A 17,490-nucleotide genomic window follows, 5' to 3' on the forward strand; every position below is an offset into this window, starting at 1 on the left:
GTATGATCTATTAATAAGCCGGTAAAAAATTCAGTTAGGAATCCTGTACAGTTTACAGTAGCTGTGATATAATTCATGAATAATTCGGTAAAAAATGCAGTAAATAGTCCTGTATATTTTGCAGTAAGTTTCGTATAATTCATGAATAAGTCAGTAAAAAAAACAGCTGCGAGTCCTGTTTATATTGCATTGTATCTCGTTTAATCTATTATTAAGTCAGTAAAAAAACCAGTTGGGAATCATGTAAAAATTACAGTAACTTTCATATAATTCATGAACAGAAACGTAAAAATTGCAGTATTGAGTCCTGTAGAGTTTACAGTAAAGTACGTAAATTTTACGACTACTTAAGTAAAAATTACAGTTGCGAGTCGTGTAATTTTAAACTGAATTTCGTATAATTTATGAATAATTCAGTAACAAATACAGTATCGAATCCTGTATAAACTGCATTTCATTTCGTATAATTTATGAATAACTCGGTAAAAAAACAATTTGGAGTCCTGTTTATTTTAGAATAACTTTCATATAAACTATTTGTACATTAGCAAAAAATACAGTTGCTAATCCTGTAAATTTGACATAGCATTTCGTATATTCTGCCTAAAAGAGTGCAAAATTTTTAAAAGAGTCCTGTAAATTATACGTTAACTAATTCATATAATCTATTAGTAAGTCAGTAAAAACTTCAGTGAAGAGTTATTTATTTTATTAATAATTTCAGTTAAAAAATACATCTGAGAGTCCTGCACATTTGACAGTGATTTCAGTATATTCCACCAAAAGGTTAATAATAAACACAGATAATACTGGAAATAGACCGTAAATTTTACATTTAATTTCGTATATTCTACCAATAAGTCAGTGAAAAGTGCAATGGTGAGGATCCATGCAAATTGTATTTAAAGGGATAGTGAAGCAGAGAAACAAGTTATTTTTAATCGATCAAGGCTTTTAAAATATACCTAAAAACATTAATATTACTCACCAAATTTATAATTATTTATCAAAGTTGTGATTTGAGCTCCCTTAAGCCTAACGCGATTCTGAAAGAAAATTTCCATGTGGATGGAGAATTGGTTTGTCCGTGACAAATCGGAGGGATTAAGGATTGCACGTCAAAACAGATTCGACCCTCTATATGAAAGGCAAAAAAATTAATCTTTCTACCTTCGTGCGCGATTTTAAGTTTGAAAAGATTTAAATCACGCGCTAAAGAATTATGTTTCTCGCGCAAAGGTAATATTAACGTTTTTGGGGATATTTTAACAGCCTTAATCGATTAAAAATAACTTGTTTGACTGCTTCACTATCCCTTAAGAATTTAAAAAACAGCTAACTAGAAGCCCATTGTTTCCACATTTTATTTTCGAACTCAATGCTACAAATTTACTATAGCTTGAATTGAGTCCATTCAAGAGCTGAAACTTTGTTGAATTACCCAATAACTTTCGTGTTTACGACTTCCTTAGGATCATCTGTATTGATAATAGCCACAAATCTTCCCCAAAAAAAAATTATTAAAGGGAGATAGAAAAAGGAATTTTTTCTATTTCCTTATTAAAAAAAAACCCAATTCGCTAACTAAAATTTGCAAAGAAATATTAAATTTCAAATATTTAAATTTCCCCTTATGGTATTTACCAACTATCAAACGTGTGCTACTTAAGCCTAACTGCAAATTTTTAAATGGCGAAAATAAAGTACTCCATAAAGTAACCTCAGATTTCTTGTACTTGGAATCTATAACATGCTATAAACTCCATACTAACATCTTTTTGAATTTAAGGGGTCGGACTTAAAACTTTGCAAAAATGTGCTCGCGTTTTATTTGCTAGTTGAAAGTGCACGTAATTTTTTTAACGTGCAGGCTGTGACCTACCTAACTGTTATCTTTAAAACACATTATGCATGCCGTCAGGGGCGACGATTTCTACAACTCCGCCCCTTAATTAAAAAAAAAGCCCAGAAGGAGCCAATCTAAAGATTCCAAGTATTGCAGAAATATATTAATTAGTGGTAACATATGCAGATACCTCTGAAGAAATTCCAGTGTAGCAGGGCACTCGCTAGGATAATGTTGATTGAAGATATAAAAAACACCAAAAAACATCCCTATGGCTGTAGATATTTTATCACCTGCGATGTGTTCATTTACGACCGCATTGTCCGTTGCCAACATAAAATAGGATGCTGTAGGCAAACTCTCTCCTTAAATGTAAAAGAAAAAGAATTAATTTATTTGTCTTACTGAAAAATTCAATTTAAGACTATGCCTTAAACTAATTAAGAAATTAATTACCATAGACAATCAAAGTTGAATACTTCTCTATTTTCTTCAGTATCTCCGATGTGGGAGTACCTTCCTTCAAAAATTTAACGAAACAGTTTAGATTTAAGAAAAATGGCAATGCACGCCTTTAAAAACTAGAATAGATCCCTTACGTCAAACACTGGAAATATTTTTTCGCAATCTTCTTTAAAATGATTCATAATCATTAGCATAACCGATCCTATAATATTAGCGTCCGTACGATCAGCTTTTAATTTTGCAATTACGTCCGCGCAATATTTTTTTTTGCTTTTCGCAAAAAAGTTTAAAAACAATGGACATTTTTCTTTGAAAAAATCCGCAAACAATTTAAGAACATTGTGCCCTAAAAGTTCTTGGAAGTGAATTTCCCTTCCACTTGATGAGAATAGAAAGGGCCACCGAATTTGGATTTCCTTAATTTCCATACCATTATTTATATCCATTCTTTGAAGAGGGTACGATAGTCTCATTTTACTTTCTACCTCTTCGTGGTTAGGATTCATTTCCAAATGAAGTTCCAAAAGTTCTTTTCTTAGCTTTTCACATTGGATCAAACATTCTTCGCTTGTTTCAGGGTTAAATTTGTATTTTTCTGAATTTTGTAACTCCAGCCGTAGATTCTTCATCCTATGCACGTCCTTCACGCGAGGCATGGCATTCTCCGATCTCCGAGAGAGGTGCTCGAGGCGGTTGTAGAGTTGATGAACAAAACTGTTTATTCCAGATCCAATTACTTTGTCCCGGACCTTGTCCACTATGGCATTCGGAAATCTCTTGGTGAAATGTTCGGCAATTTTACGCATGTCACTCCTTGATGGCCGGATACATTTTTTTAAAGAATCATCGAGTAGTTGTCTAACGATTAAATTTCGATCTTTCAAAGTCAAATTATCATTTTTCATGAGACTTCGTTGGAGTGGCTTTGTAAAAATGTCAATCTTTATCCTATACTTATTGGCCCAGTTTTCGTTAGTTTGTTCCATAATCTGAAAACATTACAATTGGTATTAGAAATATCAAGTACCATTTTTATTGAATATATGTTGCTTATTATACCTGGGTAGCATATATTTCCTGGTTTGTCTCTGAACCACTTGCCCCAGCTTGGTTGCTGACAAACTTATCTTTCGGTGAACCTCGGTTTTCTTCGGCTTTTAAATGTTAAGGTAAGTTTTATAATCCCACTGCAGATAAATTTTCCAAAATTGTTACCGGGAAACTTACTTGGTACGACTTGAGTTTCTAAAGTTTTTGCATACTGCAAAAGTTTTCGAATTTGCAAAGGTTTTAATCCAGTCTCTTTTAAATCCAATTCTGTGACATGCTGCAGATCGTTCACGTTTTCAACACCGATTACTATCAATTTTGTAGCCACTACATCCACTACAGATGAATCGATTGTAGTTAAGGCCTTGGTTATTACAGTTTTAAGTTTTAATTCTAGAGAAACGGAATTGTTTCCCAAAGGATCAGTTGAAATTTGTGTTTTTTCACTGTCCGCCATCTGAAAATATAATTGAAAAATTATTGTGCGAGAATAGCAGAATTAAAATTGTCAATTTCAGTCAATTATATAGAAAAAAACTGTCTATTAAGTACTCCAAAACAATTCTTTCTTGCTGATACTATTTTTCGCGAAGTCCTACAGATGTCAAAAATCAGCACTACCTATATCGCAAACTTTTGTCAGATATAAATTTTTAGACAATATTGAAGAAAAAGCGAAGAAGAAATGTGCATTGGAAGCCCTATCAGGTTTTTGAGCACTACCACCCACAATGAGGCAAAAGAATTGAAAGAAAAATGGCATGATAAACATCCTTGTAGAGGCATATTTGGATGGGTGCCTAATCTCCCAAATTATTTCTTCTCCCTATTTAATTTCTCCATGTTAAAACCAAGTATATGGGTAATATGAGGATAGGCATAGCTCTTATTAAAACCCCGTCCTTTTTTATATATCAAACCAACCTACCTTAAAAAATTATTTAACAGTGCTGTACATTGTGTTTTAGCGTTATTATTTTCTTGCCAGATATATTATAGCATGGCAAAGGGTAATAATCAGCTAAGTTGTTGATATTTATTAACAAAACACGACTGGTTTCACACAGCTCGTAGACGTCTAAATTTAACGAACGGTTTGACTCAAATAATGTGAGGAAACATAATACTTGGTCAGTTCCAGATTTGTAAATCAACATTGTGTTTATATGTCCAAATATCAAATGGTTTTCCGAAGCCTCAGTAACGACATATAAACCTTTTTCATAGTTCGTTCCCTTGTAGTCCAATCGGTTCAAATAAACAGTGTTTTCACTTTGAAGGTTACATCTTTGTAATTCTTGCTGCAGCTCAGTTGAAATTGAGTCTTCGTTAATACTGGAGCTTAAGTAGTTAATTGTGGGTGGAAATGGCGTTCCAGCCATAAAGTAAGCCTTTTGCATTTGGTGTTTTTCTGACAGGGTCTTTGTAATATTCACAAAGTTTTTGGTGTTTTGGGCAAATTTTTTATATACGGTGTGTTTACTCTCGAAGCGAAGAGTCCAAATTCGTATCAGAGGCCCGTAATGAAGTATAAGTTCAGGATAGTGTTCTAGGAAGTAATGATGTTTTGCTTTTAACTTGTAATTCGGGAAAATGTTCAACAGGTCTTTTTTATATTGCCAGAGCAAAGCTACTAATAACGCGATGTTGATTTTGGAAATTTTGGGTGCCATTATTATTTCAACTATCTTTTTCAGTTGCAGGTAAAGGTCCCAAACCGGATCTAAATAGTCTTTTATCTTGTCTTTTAGGATTAAAGATAGAAGTCTCAAAAGACACCAGATCTGAGAAGCATCTCCAGTTAGCTTTTTACAGTTCGGTCTTGCAGCGCAGGGCTTATTAGCGGCATCTTTTCCTACGTATTTAAATTTAGATAATTTCCAATTTAAATAATTCCATGAGAACCATTTGTTTTCAGAAATAAATTGATATAAGAATTGATACAAATCGTAAGCTACAACCCCCTCTAATAAATCATGGGCGACACAAGGGCCGAATCCAGGATTGCACACGTGGAAATATTTGAGTTCATTTAAGATGGATTGTCTCATTATCCCATTCACTGATTTCAAGTCGGGCCGCTCAGCTAATTCTTTTAGACTTTCTCTATAATTATCAGGTGTTCTCTCTGGGAATGGTCCGTCTTCGTGAAGCTTGTCAGATGTAACGAGGCAGAAGCGACAGATATGTCCGTTAGTAAAATGTTTCTGAAATCCTCCAATTTCATGGTTTCCGAGGTTATCGCCTATAAGGCTCGTTACAAAAACCTTGTAATTTTTACCCCCAACTTCCAACCCCTCAGATTCTAGAACTTTAAGGTCGGTGACTAGCTTTCTAAGACAATTATTGACATCTTTGAAATATGAATCTCTACACAATAAGATCAACTGTATGTGGTTAATTGTTGATCTATACTCCACGGGTATATTAATCAAAGTGTAATACACTCCCACGATCTTGTGTATACATCTAGCTGACCCTAATGGGTTGACAGTCTCGAAAGCGTCTTGAAAGATTATGAGATGAATAAAGTTTTTGCTATCTTCAATGTACATATAGTCGCGACAAAACACCTCTCCATCGCTGATGTCTTCCAGAATTTGATTTTTGCCAGGTACAAAAGTTGGTTTGGGAAAATTGAGGATTTTGGCCACTTCCTCGTTTGATATTAATTTTGTCAAGGAATCCTTTATGGGTACGTAATGATAAAACGTCTTTTGCCCATTTTCATATCTAAGAAAAATTTGGACGGGGCTGATATAGTTTAAAGTCTTCTTGATGAAATTGTGACGCAGATGTATTGTTTTTAATTTTTCCACAGCTACTTCCATAACATCTGTTTGAGAAAATACATCCAGGACACGGTTAATGACGTCTTCATTTACTCCGCCTGCGATTAGATCCGTTTGTAGCTTATTCACCATTTGAGATTTTTCGACATACAGCAAACTGGACATCTCTTCGGCAATAAATTGTATTGTACTGCTGGGCAGGAACTTTTCTGCTTGTAGTTTCAGGAAAAACATGCCTAGATTATCTTCAAAGTTATTCGATTTAACTTGACTGTTCTCTGGCTGAGATTCTTCAATGGTGTGGCTTATGTTTTCAAAAATTTCCTTGTTTCGGACAAGAACGTGACTGTTGAGGTCTTGTTTGTCACATAAGCGCTCACAGTGCATTTTAAATGTAGTTTTGTGTTTGCGGGTTAAGTGGCAACTTAACGATGCCGTTGTTGTATATTTAATGGTTTTACAATCTTTCATTGGGCAAGAAACGGTGAAGCCTTTATTTATGTGGACTTTTAAGTGTGAGTAGAAAGTTTTTAAAACAGTACATTCGTAGACACAATTTGGAACTACACATGGCAAAACCTCGCTTTCATTTATATCTGGCCTTAGGCTAAGGGTATTATTAGTTCCTATTTTTAGTTCAGATTTGTGTTTTCTATGAGCGTGGCTCTTAAAAGAGCTAAAAAGTTTAAAATACTTTCCACAACAAGTAAAGTTTACGTTAGGAACGTTCTTGTGCAGACAACAGTGTGTGAAATAACTTCGGAACACGTTTGTAGAAAATGAACAATCATTTTTCGAACACTTTAAATTCATGGCCTAAAAACAAAGCGATAAAACTCTTTATTCCATCTAACTGCATTCCTCAACATTAGTCTAATAGGCCAAGATTACTAATATTTTGAAGTGTTAAGACGTATTTTTTTGTTTGTCCTTCAAAATGCTTCAACTAAGGTCAATCTCGATGCTGGTCATGCATAGTGTTTGAAAACTCATGGGGAAAACCCCTTTACGCCCCAAAAGTATATGTTTGAAGAAGAGAAAATTTGAGTGAATAGCTGCCTTTAACAGAGCTAATATGTATTAAATAGCCTAAGTCAAACTAATAGCCCGAAGAGAAAATTTTAGTGAATAGCCCCTCCACGCGCTACCTTTAACAGAGCTAAAAAAGCTAAAGTCAAACTAATAGCCCGAAGAGAAAATTTTAGTGAATAGCCCCTCGACCCGCTACCTTTAACATAGCTAAAAAAGCTTAAGTCAAACTAATAGCCCGAAGAGAAAATTTTAGTGAATAGCCCCTCGACGCGCTACCTTTAACAAAGCTAAAAAAGCTAAAGTCAAACTAATAGCCCGAAGAGAAAATTTTAGTGAATAGCCCCTCGACGCGCTTCGGTTAACTCTGACTACATTCCAATGCAACTAACTATTTCTTAGTTTAACTCTGACTACATTTCAATGCAACTAACTATTTCTTAGTTTAACTCTGCAATACATTTCTTCGCTTAACTATAACCACGTACATTCCCATTCTCGAAAAAAACTGCTCACGGAAGCTCTCACCTCCAGAACAACGTCCACCTCCACCCCCACCCCACCACCACTTCCATCCCAAGTCAACTAAGAAGAAACTGGAAATTTGAAATTTCGGAAAATAAGGTGAAGTATAAAGGTTCATTATAAAAACTACCCCGTATTATATAATTTTCAGTTGAGGTGCTAAGAACAGTTACGATTACAATTATAATCTCACAATACATAGTTTACAGGCGTGGAGGATTCATACCATTTTCACAAGGAGGCCTGGCAACTTAGAGTGTAAAATAGCAGACGATTTTACACTCTAAGTCGCTTGGTCTCCTTGTGTTAATGGTAGGAATCCTCCACGCCTGTAAACTATCTATAAATTGCATAATATTTTTAATAAATCAACCAGCGTTTAGGAATGGTTTTCATGACCAGTAACCTTTACGTTAACCCGCATTAAATCAGCCAAGATATAAAATTGTACTTCCTATCACCTGTTAAAGGGGAAAGGGGAAAAGAGACACTGGGCCCTGGGTTAAAAATTTAACCTGCCCGTGGCATAACTAGTGACATTGCCGAAGCGATGGCGGTTTTTCCAAGAAATAAAAATGGATGAGGGGTTTTTGATTGAAAGGGACAGGCTGAGGGACCGTCCATAAACTACGTCACGCGAAAAAAAGTATTTTCTGACCCCCCGTCCCCCCAGATCACGCTTCGTCACGCTTTTCTCAGACCCCTCCCCTAAAAACCACGTCACATTTCTTTAACCCCCCCCCTCCGCACTATGATTTGTCTTAATTTACAAATTTAATTTGATTAATTTCTTGAGTGATATGCCGCCCTCTCAGAAATATTTTGCTCGGCTGAAAATTCAAGTTCTCTTCCGTTTTAAGCTTTTTCCCTCTGATTGACCTTTAGAATTTTAATGTCTGGATGTGCTTTTTATAAGCTTCAAAAAAGTTCCATAAAGCTTAGTTAAAGGGGCACACTTTTTAGGTTTCGACACTGTCACCGAAAACAGACTAATCGAGCTTGAGATTTAGAAAATTTGCCAAAGAATCGAAACCATTTCAATCGGCAGGGGGATTTGATTCATCCTCACAAATAATAGGGGCGAATAAACAGAGACATAAGAGAGTTTACGCTGTTTATTTTAAATGCGCTATTTAAATTAGCTATATAAAGGTGTAAATAGTAGATAATTGCTTAAATTTTCTACTATTTAAGTGATGATGGAATAACAATTTTGGTAAATTATTGTAACGGTGGACTAGGGAATGTTGTCTTTCTTCTTCTATAACATAAGAGAGCCAATCGGCCTCTTACTGACTTCGTAACAAAATCAATGCTAAATGTGACGTCACGCATCGAAGAACCCCTCCCTCCCCCTTGTCACGGACCGTGACAAATTTAGAAACCCCATCCCCCCATAAGAGTGTGACGTAGTTTATGGACGGTCCCCACGTTGACAACCTTTTGCTTCCACGCGATTCTTCCTTCCCCTTTAAAGGGAGAATGTAATAACCGGACAGTTACTTTTTAATCGATTTAGACTAATAAAAGAACATGAAAATTATTTAGAAAACTTACCAAAGATTAACCATTAATTTTAGATAAATTTTCAAAGTTTCAAAAGTTGACGTGTTAAGTCTAACGTTAACTTTTGATAAACAACCCGAGTATTGAAATACCTCTAAGCTATTATAGACCGCGATTCCACGTCAGCTTTCAGCAGAGAGCGCGCTCTAATTATTTTTGAATGAACCTCGTGCTGTAATTGGCTATAGGTATTTCCAATAAATCCGTTTTTGGTATTTCAAATATAAATACATCTGTTGTTGGCTTAACAAGTCAACTTTTGAAACTTTTTAAATTGATATAAAATTAACGGTTATTCTTTGGTTAGTTTTCTAAATGATTTTCATGTTCTTTTATTAGTTTAAATCGATTTAAGATCCAGCTATTGAGAGTCTTCATACGAGAAAGAGGAAGTTATAAATTTATTTTAGAGGATAAATTGGCCACATTTCTAGCTTTACCTCCAATGACGAAATAGATAGTTTTCACACATGGAGGATTCATACCATTTACACCAGGAGGCCGGGCTATCTGGCGGACAAAAAACCCGTCTGCTTTTGTCCTCCAGATAGTCCGGCTTCCTGGTGTAAATGGTATGAATCCTCCATGTGTGAAAACTATCTATAGGCCGATCCTGAAAAAATCTAATGTCGCGCTTTCTTATTTCGCGAAGAAAATAAAAGTGAAAGATTTACAATATCATAGTCATAAATAATAGTATCTTACATAATTAACACGATATACGCATATAGATTTAGAAAACAGGCAAATGATCACGTACCTTTGAATGGAAATCTAAATCTCTTTGTACAAATAAAAATACCAATGAGATGAAACCACCTAAATGAATAATATATAGTTAGAATAAATTAGTTCAAGGTGACACGAAAAAATGCATTCCAAAAAAAATTAAACATAAATACCTTTGGACTTTATCACAAATAGAAATTTGAAGCAAAGTTGAAGCTACAATGTTGTAGCCTGACTGTGGCCGAAAAATTTCCTCTTTTTTCAACAGTTATGGAAACACGGTAAGCATGCAGCCGCTTACTCTGTTTCTCCTTTTTGGAATAAGACTCAGAGAGACGCCAAGCATCCCTTTTGAGTATATTTGCAAGAAGAGGGTAAAGGAACCTTTTGTTGTCCACATTTTGGCGCGAAAGATTGTCGACCGGTGCCTTAAGGGCCTTTCATACGAGCAAATTTTTATCTCCAAGTGCGTAGTTGACTAGTTTATTTATTTATTTAATGCAACTCGAGGGATAGGGTTGTGAAGCCGCCAGGGCTTGGGTACAACACCCCTCCATGGTAAAAACAAAAAACAGCGTAGTAGTACAGTCCCCGACAAAAGTTTCTGGACATTTTCATTTGGCTGCCATTTTGTTCCTATTTGAGCTAGAGTAACAAAATAGGACTTTCTAGATAGGTTGCCTTCTCAAGATTATTTTAAAATTACAAATGACACTGTGGCGCTAATAGGGCGTTAGCCATAGCGGAAATAGTAAAGCCCCCGATAATGACGTTACGAAATAATGCTTCAAATGGATCAATAATTCTATCGTTGCACGCGTCTTGTCACGTAGAATCCGAAACTCTTTTCAAATTGTAAATCGGTTCAGAAAATCAAAAGTTATGACAAAAAACGTGACGTTCAAAACAATAGCAAATACGCCTAACGATTATTTATTTCTTCTATATCAACTTAGCTCAGTAGTAAAACATTACGATCAGAAAAACAGGATAATCAAGCCATAGCATAGTTTTACTCTGAAATTATAGAGCTGAGGTTTTAAGAATTACGTTCAGTAATGTGGCGATTTATTAGTTAATTGCCAATAGGGTCTCGATTTTAAAAGGACAATAGGGTTCCAACTTAGAAATAAAGGTTTTGGATGGCGCTTTGGAAAGTAGAAATTCTGGATTTTGTGTGCAGGGTAGTGTTAAGTCTGTGAATTTGGAATAATAAGCAAGTTGTGATTGCTAAAGTGGAAGGATTTTCGACATTAAAAATTTTCAAAATATTCTATAATGCGCGAAGTTTGCGTTTTGGGTTGAATTCTTCTGTGGCTTTTCTGTAGTAGTTTTAAGCTCTTAAAGAAAAAATATTTTGTGTAGCTTACGGGTGGGTGGGTTTAGAGCTCGGCATTTTCGATCAATTATCCACTTTATTTTATCTTTATCCATACCCGAAAATTATCCACAGAACTTACATGTTAAATCGTATTATAATCCACAAATTTGTTTATAAATAATCGGTTATCCACCAATTTGTGGATAATTGATCGAAAATGCCGAGCTCTAGGTGGTTTTTCGATGATTAATGTTTTTGTGTCTTTTCGGTAAATAATGATTGGGTGTCTTTTCGGTATAAAAATGTTTGGTTTGGATTTTCTTAAGAAATGTTTTGAGTGCTTGGAGAATAAATATCGTGGCAGAACTCCAGTTTGCAGAATAGGTGACGTGTCTACCATGGAAATGTAGCGGAGAATCGGGAATGAAGATTCACGATGACATGAATTAGAGAAGAATGTAACAACGACAAATTCTTGAAGAAGGATGCCAATATTAATCCTCATTGTGAAATGGATGGTAATCTCCGAAGATAATGGTTCGAATTATTATATTAATTAAATTAAAAAGACTCACTTGTCCTAATGACATGAAAATATTGATATTCGAATACTTCTCCTTTTGTCTGGAAGTTTAATTTTTCCACCACTTTTGAAATTAGACAACTATCTCTTTAAATTTTAGAATGCCATATATTTTTTGTTAAATCTAAGGTTAATTAGAGAACGTTGTATTTAAAAAAGTAGTCTTCAAACAATGAATGAAATGGATTTTTAATGTGTATATAAAAAACTATATAAGTAGTTCACTGGAAATTACACAGTCATCAACATCATAATAATAATAATAATAATAGGGGCTGGGCTCCATGAAACGAGAAATAAATACCTTTTGTATTTTATTTCCGAGTAGGGGGCTGCCTTGTTTTTTAAGCTTGCAGCATGGCAATCACTTAATTCATCAGCCACGCCAAAGTGTATAATCACGGTAAACAAGTGCCTGCCTACGTTGGAGATGATGTTACGATTTACGTTTATTCACTAATGAAAATATCCAGGAATTTTATCATGAATGTTTGCAAAAATTTAATCATGAATATTTTTGAAAATTTGATCATGAACATTTTTAAGAATCTCATCATGAATATTTTCAAGAATTTAATCATGAAAAATTAGAAAAATTAATCATGAAAATTTAGAAAAATCAATCATGATATTTAAGAAAAAATCTATCATGAATATTTTCAAATTATAACGAATGGTTTTATAGATGTTAAGCCTAAAAGTGTCTGACCTTTCCTAGACGTGGTTAAGATTTAAATTGACATTCCCAATGTAAAAAAAACTCGATGTCTTAGATTAGTGGTGTCTTTGAAATTTGAGTAACAAATGGTATAGAGGGCATTGTAGAACATGGGTTTGATTTATTGGTCTTCCAGTACTAATTTCTGTATTAGTATACTTACGACAGTTTATTTACTTATGCAAAAACCGCGATATACGATTGATTGACGTATAAACAGCAGGAGTGTGTTCAAACCCTGTTCAATATCTCGATTTACATATAAGAACTGAAAAATACCTTTTAGGTTTTATCGATTCACATGGGTATACGGACTAAACACTTCCAAGACAAAGAACCGCAGGCATAATCTCCCATTACTGAAATTGTACAAAATCCGCCATCCCCAGACAAAATCCTCGGTTGTTAACCTATCCGAGAAAAGTGAAAAATCCCCCGATAATTATCCTAATCATAGAAATAATACAATATCAATATAATCCGAAACACTTCAGCAATCCGGTAGTGCAATAGATCAGGCATTGGACTATTTCTAATTAATTCGTTGACTTTCATTCATTTCAAGGGAAAAAATAAGTTCAACCACTGAAAGAACACTTGTGGGAGTTTTAGAATTACGGATACCATTCACGGGGTCTCAGGAAACTCTTCGCCAAATTTCAACCTTCTGTTTTGGATAAAGAATGCGCGCGAGGAAATTTGTTTTCACGCTATAGGATAGGCAACTCCCCTATCTCCGACAGCAGCTTATTCTGTATATACTCTATTTTCAGCTTCGGTTGTTAGCACGCGCAAAGCTAGGTCTCTATGTTATGTAGCTTTGTGCGTGCTGACAAGAGACGAAGAAAAAAGGATTATAAATATCCGCGAGATTTTTATCTCAAATGCACGGACCTGTAGGCTTTAGTTTCAAATACGTGCATAGTCGTATGTATTCAATTGGTGGGTCCTTCAAACATTATCAAGGAACGTTGTGCTATTAAAAATAGCGAAAATTATTTCTTTAGATTCCCAAAAGATTTAGAAACGTAATAGATATTTATAATACTAACTCTAACATCCTTCTGTAATAGTCTAAATTAGTATTACTTGAAATTTTAAAAGTTACTGGCTCGACTATGAAGTCGACACTCGACAGTCGAGGCACTTCAACTTTTTTCGAAGCCTACTAGAATTTCCGCCCATACATTTGTGCTAAAACTCGCGGATATTTTAAATCCAGAGAATTATTATTTTCTTCGTCTCTTGTCATCACGAACAAAGCTACGTTACATAGAGACCCAGCTTTGCGCGTGCTGACAACCCAAGCTGAATCAGATTATACAGAATAAGCTGTCGTCAGAAATAGGGGAGTTGCCTATCCTATAGCGTGAAAACAAATTTCCTCACGCGAATTCTTTATCCATGCTCCTATGGTACCCAGTAGGATAAAAACCCTTGGAAGGAAAAACAGACTGATGGCGAATTCCACTGGGTCCTCCCGGAGCGCTCCCATGGAGCAATAAAAATTAGAGACCCTAATTACGGAAAAACAGTCTTTAACGATCCGGCAACTACTCCTCCCATGTTTATTGCTCCATGGGAGCGCTCCGGGAGGACCCAGTGGAATTCGCCATGAGATCCGCCTTTTTACATAAATTGAAATTGATTTTTAAAATTTTTAGCGGTAGAACCTTTGGTAAACATTATATTTTACAATATTACTACAATATTTACATAGAAATATACGAAAAGGTTTCCTCTAAAATAGCGCTTAGTAAAAATTATAATATTTTAAAAATGCTAAAACCATTCATAATTTGATATCGCAGCTTTTTGAAGATCATTTCATCACCTAATAGAGAAATTATGAAAGTTGAGTTGTAAAAAATGGCATTCTTTAACTTCCGTTTTAAGACTTTTACCCTACTAAACCACATTAAGCCTTTCGAGTGGATGGGCATAAATTGGTGCACATCCATCCTCTAAAAAATTATCTGGCCATCGTGTCCGACAATGAAACGTTTATCATTCGTAAAGACTACACATTCTAACTGCTCGAGTGTCTAAATTGTGTGCTCTGTTCCAGAGTTGTTTGATTTAAATCAAGCGATTTTTTTAAAAAAATTATTTGATTAAAATCAAGAATATATTTTTATTTTTAAAAAATGTTTTCTAAGATTCCAAGAAGTAGGTTAAGAAACTCGAGAAGAAACTTAACTAGAAAAGACCTATAATTTAAATGAATCATAGTGTTGTTAAATTTCAGTTTAAGTTTTTCCCAGAACTTCAGTTTGTCTTGCTGGATAGGCTAAGAAATGAAATAACGGTCAAGCTAGTCTTTTTATACAAGCATTTCAATAGCAACAATATCCAATAGCTGCTTAAATGTCATGATTATTTTCCTTTTGGTTAGTTTTGACTCAAGACTTTTCATGTTGGTAATTTACTATCTAGTAGTTCAAGAAAAATCAAATAAATCGAATTAAATAAAAAAATCGCTTTTTTTGTTTTATTTGAAAAAATCAAAATAATCAACAGCCCTGCTCTGTTCCAAATTGAAGCCTCTTTAGACTTTTAGAGAAAAGAAACTTCACGTTTCTTAAGTGCCACGCGAAGCATTCAAAAAGACCCTGTCTCACCAAAGTTCATCTTACGGTTTTAAACTTATTTGAAGTTGCTCACAAGTATCACGCTTAAAAAACTTGGAGCTGATAGGCAAAGAGGAGGACGACCAAGGGCTTTAACCAATAGAGAAATTCGACTAATTGGTAGGACAAGCAGGGCACAGCCATTTCTAACAGCGCGGCTCGTTAGAACGGAACTTGCGCTGCAGACAAGTGTGAGGACCGTACGAAGAGCCTTGGCAAGTCAAGGCCTTCATGGAAGGATCGCGTGTAATAAAGAAAAGTTTAGCGCCATGAACCGACGAGGGAGGCTGGAATTTTCACGTTTACATTTAAATTGGACACTAGAGCAGTGGGAAAGAGTAGTTTTCACGGACGAGAAAAGTTTCGTCGTCGGACATAATGGGCAGGTAATTTCATTTATTGAGAGGAAGCAATGAGATGAATGACAGGATAAGATCAACATAGTCTATTAATATAATTATCAGAAAACTTGAGTATTCAAATATTTATATTTCTTTAATGTTATAAAGATATGGGTGAGGAGACCTGCCTGCACGCGCTACAATGAGCCTTACATCGCCGAGGTCCAACGCAGCGGCCGTTTCTCGATCAACGTTTGGGGCTGGCTATCGGCAACGAATTCCGGGTGAACATTTGGTTCATATCGAAGGACGGAACAATGCCCAACGATATGTCCAACTCCGGAGAACGATTGCTTTCCTAGCAACTTGGAAAGGTTCCCCGACGGGAACTTCACGTTTATGCACGACCGAGCTCCGATCCACACGGCAAGAGTGACCACTCAAGCTCTGGAAAGGCTTAGTGCGGTTCATGGTTTTACGGTAAATATCTTGTCACTGTAGTTAACAATGTAATTCATTAGACTGATTTAATCTCTATTTTATACGTTGCAACCGTTTATTTCTCATGAAGGTGATGAATTGGCCTTCAAAAGGCTGTGACCTGAACCCAATCGAAAACCTGTGGGCAGAGATGGTTCGGAAAGTTGACCATGTCAACGTCAGGAACGCTGCTGAGTTGTTGGAAGCGGTACAGAATGCTTGGCGCGATCTCAAGTTGAACGTGGAACTATTCCAGGCGTATCATCATTCAATGCCTGGTAGAGTTCGGGAGGTTTACGAAAACCAGGGATATTGGTCACATTATTAGACCGTTAACTTCGTCATGTAAAAACTTTAACTGGTTTTGTGTAATTTTTTTAGAGTATGTTTAGATCTAATATTAGATTTGATTAAAATTTTCTTAAAATCTTGTATTATAAATATCGTAGGAACTATTTCTAACGGATAATTATTGGTTTTAGTGGAAAGGTGTCCACACATGTAAATACTGAAATGATAACTGGCGATGTCAACTGTTTTTTCATTGATCAAGTTTTAATAAAAAAAGCATTAAATATGATCGTATAGTTCTTTTAAAATTCATTACACAAGTTGTCCTGTGATCTTATTTAAAACCTAATTACTTCCAATAACCGAAATGGCGACATTGAAATGCACGCAAACCTCTATCGCGTTTTTAGAACAGTAAATAAACCGTCAAAAGTATACTACAACCGGAAACAATACTCAAAAACCAACAAATGAAACCCGTGTCCTAAAGTGTTCTCTAAACCATTTATTACTCAAACTTGAAAGACACCACTAATCTAAGACAACAAGTTCAATTTTAAACTCGAAATTTTAATTTAAATCACAAGGACACCTACGTAAACCTCAGTAACTTGTATGCTTAACATCTATAGTTACAATTTGACTGATATTCTACTCCGAGTCCAAACAGCTTTGTCTAGAGGTATGAAATTTTGCAGGGACGGTACTCAAAGGCAGTAGGCAGGCTCTTAGATTTTTCCAATTCCTCATCATCTTGAAAAATGGCGGCGTCTACGTGTTTCAACCGAATCTATAACATTTAAAACACTGGTTCCCAATTTCCGTAAGACTGACTTCATGTCTTTTGAAGCTCGATTTTCCACCTTCGTTAAAAATGGCGACCTGAAATGTAATAATATATCTCGATGGGCAACGCCGGTTGTTTTTTTTTCTACTCTGTTAATACTAAAGATTCAAGATGGATTTTTTATTCTTAATATTCAAGTTGGAATTCTCCTAAATATTCAAGATGAATTCTTTTCTAAATATTCATGATGTAATGTATATGTAGTGAAAAGTAAAAAAAAAATATTTTGAAATTGAATTGAATAATTTCAGTAAAACTTCATCTGCGAAAAAATACA

At 35.2% G+C, this 17,490-nt stretch overlaps 2 protein-coding genes across 3 annotated transcripts; both read right to left on the reverse strand.

Moving 5' to 3' along the window:
• Positions 1-687: 687 nt before the first annotated feature.
• On the reverse strand, positions 688-2,652 carry LOC149646225 (uncharacterized). 2 transcript variants are annotated; one of them, XM_089849662.1, is made up of 4 exons: positions 2,446-2,652; positions 2,303-2,366; positions 2,037-2,211; positions 688-809 (listed from the first exon to the last, which is right to left on the reverse strand). In XM_089849662.1, the coding sequence occupies exons 1-4, from the start codon at positions 2,503-2,505 to the stop codon at positions 788-790; spliced, it is 321 nt and encodes a 106-aa protein (XP_089705788.1). In that variant the 5' UTR covers positions 2,506-2,652; the 3' UTR covers positions 688-787. The 2 variants fall into 2 exon arrangements, with proteins under 2 accessions (XP_089705788.1, XP_089705789.1); XM_089849663.1 differs by lacking the exon at positions 688-809 and adding an exon at positions 1,012-1,137.
• A 1,650-nt stretch (positions 2,653-4,302) lies between these two features.
• Positions 4,303-6,624, reverse strand: LOC149646226 (uncharacterized). Its single transcript, XM_089850305.1, has one exon. The coding sequence runs from the start codon at positions 6,622-6,624 to the stop codon at positions 4,303-4,305; it is 2,322 nt and encodes a 773-aa protein (XP_089706431.1).
• Positions 6,625-17,490: the final 10,866 nt, after the last annotated feature.

This window comes from Phalangium opilio, unplaced genomic scaffold (genome assembly GCF_054372755.1).
Source record: "Phalangium opilio isolate 3A_F unplaced genomic scaffold, DU_Popi_V2 ptg000089l_1, whole genome shotgun sequence".
Classification (NCBI taxonomy): Eukaryota; Metazoa; Arthropoda; class Arachnida; order Opiliones; family Phalangiidae; genus Phalangium; species Phalangium opilio.

Coding starts and splice junctions, on each gene's coding strand:
- LOC149646226 (XM_089850305.1), bottom strand. CDS start 6,624: ATGAAAGATTGTAAAACCATTAAATATACAACAACGGCATCGTTAAGT.
- LOC149646225 (XM_089849662.1), bottom strand. CDS start 2,505: ATGCTAATGATTATGAATCATTTTAAAGAAGATTGCGAAAAAATATTT. Junction 2,367..2,445: donor AAATATTTCCAGTGTTTGAC/GTAAGGGATCTA, acceptor AAATTTTTGAAG/GAAGGTACTCCCACATCGGA. Junction 2,212..2,302: donor TTCAACTTTGATTGTCTATG/GTAATTAATTTC, acceptor TTTACATTTAAG/GAGAGAGTTTGCCTACAGCA.